The 14,119-nt window shown below is 44.0% G+C and overlaps 1 protein-coding gene across 3 annotated transcripts in view; it reads right to left on the reverse strand.

Annotated features, from left to right (window-relative positions):
• Nucleotides 1-14,119, reverse strand: part of PDE3A (phosphodiesterase 3A) — a 312,291-nt gene that overhangs the window by 93,664 nt on the left and 204,508 nt on the right. For 2 of the 3 annotated variants that reach the window (XM_087722796.1, XM_087722799.1), the window contains exon 2: nt 12,101-12,151. The exons of the other annotated variant lie outside the window; for it this stretch is intronic. In XM_087722796.1, coding sequence (XP_087578922.1) covers nt 12,101-12,151 — 51 coding nt within the window. The remainder of the gene's footprint in view (nt 1-12,100; nt 12,152-14,119) is intronic. 3 annotated transcript variants of the gene reach the window in all.

Below are 14,119 nucleotides of genomic sequence, written 5' to 3' on the forward strand. Positions count from 1 at the left end.
CGCTGAGCTTGTCGATCAGAAAGGTCGGCAGTTCAGCGGTTCGAATCCCTAATGCTGCGTAACGGAGTGAGCTCCCGTTACTTGTCCCAGCTTCTGCAAACCTAGCAGTTCAAAAGCACGTAAAAAAGGCAAGTAGAAGAATAGGGACCACCTTTGGTGGGAAGGTAACAGCGTTTCGTGCGCCTTTGGCGTTTAGTCATGCCAGCCACATGACCACGGAGACATCTTCAGAGAGCGCTGGCTCTTCGGCTTTGAAACAGAGATGAGCACTGCCCCCTAGAGTCAGGAATGACTAGCACATATGTGCAGGAGAACCTTTACCTTTTTCAACTGAAACAAAATCCATCCACACTGGTATAATCTCTGCAATTTGGAACCAGTAGTCCTCGATGTACGACCACAAATGGGATTAGAGCCTCCATTGCTAAGTGATGCAATCACCGAGCGAATCATCACATGACTGCCTCTGATTCTACAACCTTTTTGCCACTGTTGATACATGAAGCATGGGGTCATTCAGTAAATCTGGCTTCCCCATAGCTTTCCTGGTTGCAAACCAGCTGGGAAGGTCACAAACGGAGATCACGTGACCCCAGGATCCTGCAGCTGTTGTAAATACATTCCGGTTGCCAAGGGCCCGAATCACAATTACATGTCCAGAGGGAGTGCGTGAGGACTGTTGTGTGTGAGGACTGTCCATAAATCCCATTTTTCAGCACCACCGTAACTTCAAACAGTTGCTAGATAAATGATCGTAAGCTGAAGACCAGCTGTACGTCATAAGGACGGGTGTGTTTGTTTGTTATTTTCAGACCCTGCATTTTCAGTTTTTCAACTTCTCAGATTTATACTGTCCCCTATTTAGCTCGGTTTAGGAATTTTTTTTTAAAGCTAATGAAAAAAACCAGGGGTCTTTTTTGATGATGATGAAGAAGAAGAAAAAGAAGAAAAGGTGGTGGTGGTGGTGGAGGAGGAGGAGGAGGAGGAGAGGAAGAAGGAGGAGGAGGAGGAGGAGGAGGAGGAGGAGGAGGAGGAGGAGGAGGAGGAGGAGGAGGAGGAGGAGGAGGAGGAGGAGGAAGGTGATTCTGCTCAACAGAAGGGTGCCTCCAGAAGTTGTGAATGCCCCAACACTGGAGGTTTTTAAGAAGAGATTGGACAACGCTTTGTCTGAAATGGTATCAGGTTTCTCTGCCTGAGCAGGGAGTTGGACTAGAAGATCTCCAAGTTCCCATCCAACTATGTTATTCTGTTAAGAAATCTCACCTGGAATACCAGTTCCAATTTTACTGTAAGATTATATTAACAGAATCCTAGAAGATTTGAACTATGTCTCCCCTCCTCTCCTTTTACTCTCTCAAAAACTAGGGAGGGCCCCTTCTGAAAAACGTTTTCCACATCCTCCATCCTTCTGTGGGCTGAGATACCTTTTACTTGACAGCTTTTTGCTCCTATCTCCCAAGGCCATTCCCACACATCATACAATTGTACACCTCTCTTGGACACCCTCGATACATTCTCACACTGGTCCTTATTTTAGCTGCCAGCCCACCACAAACCTTGACAAGGAACCCCCCCCCCCATCAATGGAATTAAGCACTTTACCAAAGGATTGTTAATGGAAGTGGGTTGTGGCACAGAAGCTGATTCTTATTATATTCGTGTTTCACACTGGGTTGATTTGGGCAATTGAATAATGCATTGGTTATAAAAATCCAAAATCCAACCAGTGTCCTTATTACATCCACACTAGGAAGCTGTAATTCAATATTAATTTAATGATGTGGAGTTTGAAATAAGGGGGAAAGAAGGAAGGAAGGAAGGAAGGAAGGAAGGAAGGAAGGAAGGAAGGAAGGAAGGAAGGAAGGAAGGATGCATCCAACAGTTTTTCCCTGAATGCCATCACTCTGTTAGACAAATAATTCCCTCAACAGTCAAACTTTTCACTAAGGCTGCATTACTATTATTATTACCCTTCTCATACTTCCTATCACCCATCTCCTCCCACCTATGACTGCGTGGCTGTAACTTGTCGCTTGTATCTTTACGATTTATATTGATATTGATTGTTTCCTGATTGCTTATTTGTACCCTATGACGATCATTAAGTGCTGTACCTTATGATTCTTGATGAATGTATTTTTCTCTCCTTATTTACACTGAGAGCATCTGCACCAAAGACAAATTTCTTGTGTGTCCAGTACCACCAATAAATATTTTTCTTCTTGTCTCTTCTAACAAGAGATTATTTTCTGCCTTCTTTGTTTATATGTGACACTTTTTCCACTCTTTAATATTTCCACGCTTTTAACATTTGCATTCTCACTTCGCTCTACCCTTAACAAGAATGGCAGAGTCTCTAGCGCACACATAAAAATATTTCAGTCAAGAGATCAAAGCTTTCCGCAGCCGTGGCCACAATTTTAAACCCTCTTCTGTACAAGAACTGAAAGCAAACATATCAGCATTCTTCATGGCTGTTAACACCAATTGTCGAAGGAAGTGGGCAACCAAAGATTTAGGATTTGCAGCTGTGGTGTAACACCTACTACAGTATGTAATGAGGTCTGTTCTGCTACTGCCACCAGCAACCCGGTTCAAGGGTTCGATTATGATGGTGAGGATTATGATAATATTTTAAAGAAACAAGTGGGTCTTTGCCTTTCAACAAACTCTTCTGGATGCTCAGACAGAACCTAAGCTGTCCGTTCATTTCAGATCAACCTGCAATTATTTATACATTGAATGTACAATTTATGCGAGCTCAAAATTCAATCCGGGGTTTCTTGCCAAAGACCACTTAGAAAATCTAAACCATGTAACTATTTTTCAGCTGTCCGCAATTCTCATCGGCGCCTGCACTTGTAAAACCTTGCAATGAACATTACTGCTGGCATTGTGGAAGAGTGTTCTTGCTGGATTTTTCATAGGTAGGAAATGAATTCCTTCCTTCTGCGGCACAATTCAAAAATTGTTAAAGCTCAAACCTGAACAAAGGAGATTGACCAGAGGTGGTATTCAGCAAGTTCTGACCAGTTCTGGAGAACCGGTAGCAGAAATTTTGAATAGATGGTAAATGCCAGGTCTGAATGCCCCCCTCCCCATCTATTCTCTGCCTTCCAAGTCTCAGCTGATCGGGAGGGAATGGGGAATTTGCAGTAACCTTCCCCTGGAGTGGAGAGGGGAATGGAGATTTTACAGGATCCTTCCCCTACCACGCCCCACCGAGCAACGCTCACAGAACCGGTAGTAAATTTTTTTGAATCTCACCACTGAGATTGACAGGCTTTAAAAGCAAGTGATTATCTTGCACGCTCAACTGTAAGCACAAGCGAGCTATCTATGGCAATCCTTGTTTCAAACTCGGATCCTGCGGGAGCCAGTGGTGGGTTGCTGCGGGTACGGCCCAGTATGGCCAGACCGGTAGTGGCCGGGAGCAGCTGAGACAGTGGTGGGTAGCAAACAGTACACCCCGGTACGGGCGTACCAGATCCTGCCCGGAGCACTGGGTACTGTTCCGGTACAGTGCTCCGGAGGGGCCCGCCCAAGCTCTTTAAAGCTGTCAGCGCTTCCGCGCACGGCACATACAGCACTGCACAACGCTCCATCGAGCAGCTGGAGCATTGCGGAGGCTTGCGAAAGCGTCCTTTCCAGCTACAATGCATGTGCGCGCGCCACGCCCCACACGCGTGCATGTGGGTGACGCCGGGGTGAATTTGGAACCCACCACTGAGCTGAGAGCATACAGGTACGGTGGCTCGTTTGGCCCACCCACCTTCCTGCGCTCTATAGGCTGTTTTTATGCCAAAAGGCACACTGCACACGTGAGGACAGTGTGCGGTGCCTGCGTGTGCTGCAACAAGCAGCTGGGTGTCGCAGGGGTGATGAATTGCACAAGCGTGCACAGCACGCTGCACGCACCTGCGCAGCGCACATCAGGCTCGTGCACGGGCAGACCACGATCAGTGTACCGGTAGCGACAGTAAAAGCAACCCACCGCTGTGTGGGAGCTCTCAACGGCCGAGGTGAAATTATAACATGAAGCCACCATACCTGTTCGGTGTTCGGAACGGACTCCCATCGCTGTTTCAACAAGACCAAAGATCTACGTTTCATGGTTCCTGTTTGGCTTAGGAGAACTTCTACTCTGAAGATTTTCCGGCGAATGGCTGAAAGGAGTTATTCTCAGTCCTTAGGTTGGCATGGCTCAAGTTGAGTCCCAAAGTTTTGTCTTTGTAAACGTGTCACAAAGAAGAGAATAGAGCAATGGGGTTTTTTTCTCCATGGTCTTCACCGATTGGGAAGTCTTGATCTCTCAACAGAAAGCAGGGACCAGAGAGAAAGTGCATGCGGAAGGGTGAAGGGTGGAGGTATGGAGGGGGGGAAAAAATCCACTAATGAATTACCTCATAGAGGCATGAAGTAGGTAGAGAAATCCAGACGCACTCAAACTGAAAATAGCTGTTGCTTAGGAACGGGGAAAGTAAATTACAACACCTCTGCTATATATAATGGAGAGCTCTTTTGCATTTAAAATGAATTAGAATGCATCGGACGGACCCATAGGGCTCGCTCCTGTTTTAGCTGACCGTTAGGGAGAAAGAAGGAACTTCTGGTTCATTGTGGATTCAGGGTTACACCTTGCCACCCACCCTCTGCACCAGAATTGCAGCAGCTACTATACCCCCATTGATATGGCACACTCAATAAACTGGTTCAGACGTGATGATGATGGTGGTGTTGGTTTTTTTTAGATCATTCCAAGGTGTGTGTGGGGGGGGGGAAACCAGTAAAACCACTCAATATCCAGCCTTTTAACAAAAGAAAATTCATCCCCTTGCAGAACAACCTGGAGAAAAAGGGTTCCACCACAAATGCGCGAACAACAAAAGCGCGCCTGACTAAAGCGCGGTGACAAAACCGCGCCGATAAAACCGCGCGATGAATGAGCGACGAATTAGCCCTAAAGCGCGCCGACAAAAGCGCTCCACAGAAGCGTGCTGTAAAGCAATCCTAAACCTAACCCTAAACCTAACCCTAACCCTAACCCTAACCCTAACCCTAACCCTAACCCTAACCCTAACCCTAACCCTAACCCTAAACCTTACCTTAACTTAAATCGCGCTTCTGTCGGCGCGCTCTTGTCGGCGCGCTCTTGTCGGCGTGCTTTTGACATCGCGGTTTTAGCGACGCGGTTTTGTTGGCGCGCTTATGACGTTCGCGCTTTTGTCGGGTCACGGAGAAAAAGTGCAGAAGTGTCCTTCCAAATGATGCTGAGCTGTTCCTTAATTGGAGGGGAGGGAAGGGGAGAAAGGAAAGATGGATGGGAGGGAGGGGAGGAGAAAGATGGGTGAATGGATGCATGGGGAGGAGAGGAGAGGAGAAAGAAGGATAGGTGAATGGATGGGAGGAGAGGAGAAAGATGGGTGGATGGATGGATGGGGAAGAGGAGAGGAGAAAAAGGGATGGATGTGTTGGTGGGTGGGTGGGTGGATGGATGGATGGATGGACAGGAGGAGAGTTGAGGAGAGGAGAAAGATGGATGGATGGAAGGAAGGATGGGCGGGTGGGTGGGGAGGAGGGAAGAGGAGAAAGAAGTATGGGTGCATGGATGAATGGATGGGAGGAGAGGAGAGAAAGATGGATGGATGGAAGGAAGGAAGGATGGATGGGTGGGGAGGAGAGGAGGAGAAAGAAGGATGGATGGATGGACTGGAAGAGAGAAGACTTTGTAATCCACAGCAGGTGGGAAGCAAAGTACAGGCAGTCCTCACTTTGCAACCAGAGTTGAAAATTTCTGTTTCTAAGCAAGACAGTTGTTAAGTGAGTTTTGTCCCATTTTACAACTTTTCTTGCCACAATTGTTAAGTGAATCTGGCTTCCCCATTGACTTTGCTTGTCAGAAGGTTGCAAAAGGTGGTCACATGACCACAGCGGCACTGCAATCATAAATAAATATGAACCGGTTGTCAAGCATTCAAATTTGGATCACGTGACCATGGGGATGGTACCACGGTTTCATGAAAAACAATCGCAAGTCACTTTTTTTCAGCCTTGTCACTTCAAACTGTCACTGAACGAACGGTTGTAAATTGAGGACAACCTGTATGACTTTCTCAGTAGAATATCCCCCTTGAGCTAGCTTCATCCTTTCACCCTTCAAGCCAGTCTTTCTCAAGCTTGGCAACTTTAACATGAGTTAGCAATAGCAATAGCAGTTAGACTTATATACCGCTTCATAGGGCTTTCAGCCCTCTCTAAGCAGTTTACAGAGTCAGCATATCGCCCCCAACAACAATCCGGGTCCTCATTTTACCCACCTCGGAAGGATGGAAGGCTGAGTCAACCCTGAGCCGGTGAGATTTGAACCGCCGAACTGCCGAACTAGCAGTCAGCTAAAGTAGCCTGCAGTACTGCACTCTAACCACTGCGTCACCTCGGCTCTACTTCAATGTCACGCCAGCTCAGGAATTCTGGAAGTTGAAGTATTTCGTATTTCGTATTTCGTATTTATTATAATTTATAGGCCGCCCTTTTCCCTGAGGGGACTCAGGGCGGCTTACAAAACGCGGGAAAGGGGGTACAAGACAAAAAACATAAGACAATACATAATTTTAAAAATGGAGCACAACATTCATTCATCATTCGGGAGGGGACAAACTAGATTTTTTATCCCCAGGCCTGACGGGATAGCCAGATCTTGAGGGCCGTGCGGAAGGCCTGGGCTGTGGTGAGGGTGCGAATCTCCACGGGGAGATTGTTCCATAGCGTCGGAGCTGCAACTGAGAAGGCTCTCCTCTGCGTAGTCGCCAGTCGGCACTGACTGGCGGATGGAATTCGGAGGAGGCCTACCCTGTGCGATCTGATGGGACGCAGGGAGGTAATTGGCAGAAGGCGGTCTCTCAAATAGCCAGATCCACTACCATGGAGCGCTTTGTAAGTGGTAAGTAGCACCTTGAAGTGCACCCGGAGACCAACAGGTAGCCAGCGCAGCTCGCGGAGGATCGGTGTTATGTGGGCGAACCGTGGTGCGCCCACGATCACTCGCGCGGCCGCATTCTGGACTAGCTGAAGTCGCCGGATGCTCTTCAAGGGCAGCCCCATGTAGAGCACGTTGCAGTATTCCAGCCTAGAGATCACAAGGGCTCGAGTGACTGTTGTGAGGGCCTCCCGGTTCAGGTAGGGCCGCAACTGGCGCATCAGGCGAACCTGAGCAAATGCCCCCCTGGTCACAGCTGACAAATGATGGTCGAAACTCAGCTGTGGGTCCAGGAGGACTCCCAAGTTGCGGACCCTGTCTGAGGGGTGTAAATTTTGTCCCCCCAGCCTGATTGATGGAACATTAGCCAAATTTTTGGGAGGAAAACACAACAGCCACTCGGTCTTTTCCGGGTTGAGTACCAGTTTGTTAGCTCTCATCCAGTCTTTAACAGCCTCAAGGCCCCGGTTCATCACTTCCACCGCTTCATTGAGTTGGCACGGGGCGGACAGATACAACTGTGTATCGTCCGCATATTGGTGGTATTTTATCCCGTGCCTTCGAATGATCTCGCCCAGCGGTTTCATGTATATGTTAAATAGTAGTCCAAGGTGGTTAAAAAAAAAAAAAAACTAGGGCTTTAAGGGAATTGGTGAATATAATCTGTTCCTGTCAAGCTTTTAGAATGAGTTTTAATCTGGGAGTAGCAATTCATTAAAAAAATAAAATAAAGAAAGAAAATGTTGTATTTTGATTTACACAGCATTGGTTCCCGCTTTTCTTCCTGTCACCAGTTAAAATGGCTTTATTAAAGCAGTCACTACACTTATAAACAAATGCATCCATAGAATAAATGTTGCCTGGAATTCGATGAGTAGGTGGTGAACAAATTACTACTATAAAAGAATGAATAAAGCAAAGCAAAGCATAGGCATGCATAACAACTTTGCCCCAATGTCCCTTTCCATAGAGTAGAGTAGAGTAGAGTAGAGTAGAGTAGAGTAGAGTAGAGTAGAGTAGAGTAGAATAGAATAGAATAGAATAGAATAGAATAGAATAGAATAGAATAGAATAGAATTCTTTATTGGCCAAGTGTGATTGGACACACAAGGAATTTGTCTTTGGTACATAGTGTACATAATAAAAATAAAATAGAATTAGAATTAGAATTTTATTATTTGTATGCCGCCCTTCTCCGGGAGGACTCAGGGCGGTGAACAATTCAAGGGGAAAAAAGGGGAACATAAAAAACAAAATACAAATAATAAAAGTAAACAACAGTCACACAACCATACACGTCGAGAGGGGAGGGAACTCATCACCCCCAGGCCTGCCGGCAAAGCCAGGTTTTGACGGCTTTTCGGAAGGCCTGGAGAGAGGTGAGGGTCCGAATCCCTGCGGGGAGTTCGTTTCAGAGGGCCGGAGCTGCCACAGAGAAGGCCCTCCCCCAGGTAATAGCCAGGTGGCATTGGCTGGTAGATGGCACCCGGAGGAGGCCAACCCTGTGAGATCTAATGGGTCTGTGGGAGGTAATTGGCAGCAGGCGGTCTCTCAAGTAGAATACATTCATCAAGAATCATAAGATACAACAGTGACAGTCATAGGTTACTAATAAGCAATCAAATTACACTAGGAAACAAATAAAATAAAACAATATAAAATTTAAAGATACAAGCAACATGGTTACAGTCATAAGTGGGAAGAGATAGGTACCAGGAAGGAAGAGAAGAATAATAGTAATACAGTCTTAGAAGACAATTTGACAGTGTTGTGGGGATTAGTTGTTAAGCAGAGTGATGGCATTCGGGGAAAAACTGTCCTTGTGTCTAGTTGTTCTGGTGTGTAGTGCCCTGTAGCGTCGTTTTGAGGGTAGAAGTTGAAACAATTTATGTCCAGGATGCGAAGAGTCTGTAGATATTTTCACATATACAGTATATTTTCACATATTTGCTTCATAAGTCTGAAATGTCAGGAATCTTTGATATGCGAGAACCAATAGCTTCTCAAAATGCAGGGAGTTTTGCAAAGGAGTTTAAACTGCCTTATAACCACTTTTCAGTTTTCCACCAATGAGTCAATAAACAGACAAGTTGACCGATCCAGTCTACCAATCCCTGAGAACGAAAGAACTCAATCGCATCAACCGCGATCCCGAAGATAAGAGTTTAAAAGGAACAAACAGGCACCCCACTACGCAACAACAAAAATCACAACCCATCAGCTCACAAAAAAAATGGACCACAGCCAGCCAATCAAACAGTCCGAAACCAGACCATGACTCAGAAGTAGCCGAACAAACAACATCCACGCTAATTTGCATCGCATAAAAAAAAGTATCTAAAGGCCAGTGCTTGGACAGACAAGCACAATTCAAAGCACACGGACGATGTCTCCTCGAATGGTGATGAAACGTTCGCAATCAAATTGCCAAGTTCGGAACTCAGACTAATAGCCCAACTTTTGAGATCTTCTGTCTGAATATGGAACGTCTCTAAGAAAGTCAATTGCACAGGGGAAGGGAAGCTCATGTATTGGTATTTTTCCACTTTAGATTCACTCATGCTGCAGCTGGACATCTACACTTAATGCCAAAATGGCCACATGTTACTTTGTACGTAAATTCACCCTACACTTACATAGAGTAACATTCTCAGTTATCGAAGTCGTGGTTGTCTCAAAGGTGCTTTTTCAAGCAGCAACTGGTCTTCCTTTGTTTTTCTTGAAGACGTTTTGCTGCTCATCCAAGAAGCTTCTTCAGTTCCGAAGAAGCTTCTTGAATGGATGAAGTTCAAACTTCAGAATTACCTATAATGATCCATGATGCTGTATCATGTCATAATACTAAGGAGAAGACCTCTCCATATATAATAAAATAGAACAATTGTTTCTTATGATTTGAAAAAAATGATACAATTAAAAAAAATCCATGCTGCTTTTTAAATAATTAACAAGGTGCTTATACATCAATACAATCTTATTTTAATTTGTTCTGGAAACTTTCAAGGTTCTGACCTCATACTAACTGGTAAATAGATCCATCATTTTTTTAAAAAAAAATTAGGTAGGTACAATAGATTCTTCTCTAGGTCTCTGGGATATTATCAGTTTTCCATAACTTCTCAAATGATTATACCTAAGCATGGATAGGAATACTAGCTAGTTTTCCGAGTATCCTAAAATGTATTTCATTTGGCTTGGAGATTTAAACTTATTAGGAAGAGGCAGATATTCCTTGATCATGTTTCTATCACTGTCAGGTTTTGAGTCTTAGACGCTTAGATGTAAATGTTGATCAAGTGAGATCAAAACTGAATTTTAATCATGAGTTCCTACTAAAGTCAATAGTAGCTGCAGCCTTCCGTAAAACATTTTGCTCATCAGCCAGCAGGATGGATCATACCAATAAGGTGATCAATTATTCTTTCCGGCAGTTTTCACCTGATTGCTTCTAATCCAGAATGGGGTCCACAATGAAATTCAAATGGGATCTTGCCTTGGAAGCTTGGCAGATCCAATAATTACTCATGGCCCATATCCATAAAGACAAACATCTCCAACACAGAGACTAAGTGGCCAAATCAGAGTTGTTCCAAAGTTAGGGTGGTTTGCAATGATAGCCTGAATATTATTAAAATTGTAAGATTTTTTTAAAGCATTGTTTCTATTTAGAAACAATGAGGAGTAAGGAAGTTGAGGTTACTTGAAATAATTGTAAAATTGCAAGAATCCTAACCTTGACATCAGTGAATTGTCCCCAAGTTCAAATATATTCACTAAGACAGTGGTGGGTTTCAAAAAAAATTCGAACCTAATCTGTGGGTGTGGCCTCCTTTGTGGGAGTGGCTTGCTGGCCATGTGACTTGGTGGGAATGGCTTGCCGGCCATGTGTTCTCTCTCTCTCTCTCTCTCTCTCTCTCTCTCTCCTTCCTTTTGTCTCTCTGTCCCTTTTTCCTTTTTTTCTTTTATCTCACTTTTTCTTTCTTTTTCTCTTTTTTTCTTTCTTCCTTTTTCTCTTTCTCTCTCTCTCTCTCTGTGAGTCTGTCTGTCTGTCTGTCTCTCTCTCTCTCCTTCCTTTTGTCTCTCTGTCCCTTTTTCCTTTTTTCTTTTATCTATCTCACTTTTTCTTTCTTTTTTTCTTTTTTTCTTTATTTCTTTCTTCCTTTTTCTCTTTCTCTCTCTCTCTCTCTCTGTGAGTCTGTCTGTCTGTCTGTCTCTCTCTCTCTCTCTCTCCTTCCTTTTGTCTCTCTGTCCCTTTTTCCTTTTTTCTTTTATCTATCTCACTTTTTCTTTCTTTTTTTCTTTATTTCTTTCTTCCTTTCTCTCTCTCTCTCTCTCTCTCTCTCTGTGAGTCTGTCTGTCTGTCTGTCTGTCTCTCTCTCTCTCTCTCCTTCCTTTTGTCTCTCTGTCCCTTTTTCCTTTTTTTCTTTTATCTATCTCACTTTTTCTTTCTTTTTTTCTTTTTTTCTTTTTTTCTTTATTTCTTTCTTCCTTTTTCTCTTTCTCTCTCTCTCTCTCTGTGAGTCTGTCTGTCTGTCTGTCTCTCTCTCTGTGTGTGTGTATCAGTGGTGTGTTTCAAAAAATTTTGGAACCTCTTCTGTAGGTGTGGCCTGCTTTCCGGGTCCACTAGTGGAACGTCTTCTAACCGGTTCGGTAGATTTGACGAACCGGTTCTACTGAATAGGTGCGAACTGGTAGGAACCCCCCTCTGCACTAAGATGTATTTGTGGTTATTGCAATTCACAAATATTCTTCGCAAGAAAATGAGGATGAGTAACTTAGCCAATGGGTTGAATTCTGCCAATCCAACAGATGAAAAAGCTGAGATTCCTAGTGACTGGGGAATTCTTGGAGTCAAAGTCCACATATTTTTAAAGTTGCCAAGTTTGAAAAACACTGGTGCACACCGACCCTATAAATAGTCTGAAGGAAAATAGCAGCAGAGGGATAAAAATGATAAATACCAGAACGTTAATGACCATGAGAAGCTATTAAAAGACAAACGGAGGTGGCTTGTCCATAATTCAGAGGCACTGGATAGCTGTGTGCAAGGTTGCCCCCCAAATACGTAGCACTCTTTAATCTTTAATTAGCCAGGCACAGAAAAAATCTTTCCAAAAGTCTAACCTGAGATCCTCTTGATCCTCGTTTGTGATCCCATTCAGAATATCCCATGATCTACAGAAAGACAAGACAATAGGAGTAATTGCTGTAGCAGCATTACTACTGCTACTACTATCAATTTGCACTATATGTGCATGAATGCAAAACTAGGTTTATCTATCAACAAAGGGATGTGTCTGCAGCTATGGAAAGAATGCCACTACTGTAACAAAATCACCTTTATGGCCATTTGCGGTGGTCCCATGGTGGCATGATCGCAATTTTTATATTTATTTAATTTATTTGCCGCCTATCTTGCTATGGGGCTTCTCTAGGCAGCTTACAATAATAAAAAGGAAAAAAAAGAGTATAAACAGAAGCAAAATAATGGAGCAATAAAAGAAACAATGAAAAGGGAATATAAGAATAATGCATTGGGCTGGGTGTTTTTATTTTTTATTTTTGCCAATTTTCCTGCATTTATTTCTGGTTTCCAGCAATAAAACTTGTAAGTCCAAGGCCGCCTCTATTTTTTTTCTCTGCACATTCAGTTTGGGTGGAAGTCAAGTTGCTTTCAAAATTGCTTCTAAAGGACAAAATACTGTTGGCGAAATGCTCATGAATGAAGCATGATGTCCTTGATTTATTTACTTGTTTGTTTGTTAAAAAGTGGAATATGGAGGTTTGATCAGAGGGAACCAATGCTTTTCAGGTTGGATTGCACCATCGTGGCAATATGGAAATCATTTGCCCAACTCTCAAAGGTGAAGAAAAAAAACAAACAGTCCTATGTCCATTAACTCCAAAGAACAGGAAGGAAAAAACGTCCAGGATTTACACCTTGGAGCTGGGAAACATATACGTGCATTGTGTGCACACCAGTGGTGGGATTCAAAAACATTTATTATCGGTTCTGGGGGCCTGGCTTGGTGGGCCTGGTGTGACTTGGTGGGCAAGGCAGGATACTATAAAATCTCCATTCCCTCCCCACTTCAGGGGAAGATTACTGCAAATCCACATTTCCTCCCGATCAGCTGGGACTCGGGAGGCAGAGAACAGATGGGGGCGGGGCAGCCAGAGGTGACATTTATCTGTTCTCCAAACTATTCAAACTTTCTGCTACCGGTTCTCCAGAACTGGTCAGAACCTGCTGAATACCACCTCTGACACACACATAAGGCTTGATGTGATGTTTTACAGAAGGCAGATTTTCTGCATACGTAGTCTAGTGAAAAGAAGGATTGGGATGACATGATAGCACTGTTTCAATATTTGAGAGGCTGCCAAAAGAAGACGGGGTGTGTGTGTGTGTGGTCAAGCTATTCTCCAAAGCCCCAGAAGACAAGAAACAATGGATGGAAACTAAACAAGGAGAGAAGCAACCTAGAACTAAGGAGAAATTTCCTGACAGTGAGAACAATCAACCAGTGGAAGAAGGGCTTGCCTTCAGAAATTGTGGGTGTTCCATCACTAGAAGCTTTTAAGAAGAGACTGGACAACTACTTGATATAGAGTCTCCTGCTTGAGCAGGGGGTTGGACTAGATGACCTCCAAGATCCCGCTGTTCTTCTGTTAATATGACTTTCTCGTTTGCAGTAAAGCAATTTAACTAGCTGAATCAAGACTATGAGGCTTCTAGCTGAATGCAAGGCCGAATTTCTGGAAAGCTGAGATTTATTGCCACTGTTGATGTGAAGCCTAACCAACAAGGAGTATGTGTAAATATACAACACAATACAATAGCAGAGTTGGAAGGGGCATTGGAGGTCTTCTAGTCCAACCCCCAGCCTAGGTAGGAAACTCTATACCGTTTCAGACAAATGGCTATGCGACATCTTCTTAAAGACTTCCAGCGTTGGGGCAAATCTTAGGAATATCATTGTATGCTCCTGATAAATCTGCTGCCTCCTTGGCTCTCTTCTCTATAATATTAGACACCCCCCCCCCCCCAAAGAGGAATTTCACCTTGGATTTTCCCTCTTACAGATTGGGTAGTATTTAAGGGAATTTCCAAGTTATGGAATGGCATTTACCAATAGAAAC

Source organism: Thamnophis sirtalis, unplaced genomic scaffold, assembly GCF_051295495.1.
Source record: "Thamnophis sirtalis isolate CommonGarterSnake01/CBP01778 unplaced genomic scaffold, rThaSir2_p1.2 scaffold_9, whole genome shotgun sequence".
In the NCBI taxonomy this organism is placed as follows: Eukaryota; Metazoa; Chordata; class Lepidosauria; order Squamata; family Natricidae; genus Thamnophis; species Thamnophis sirtalis.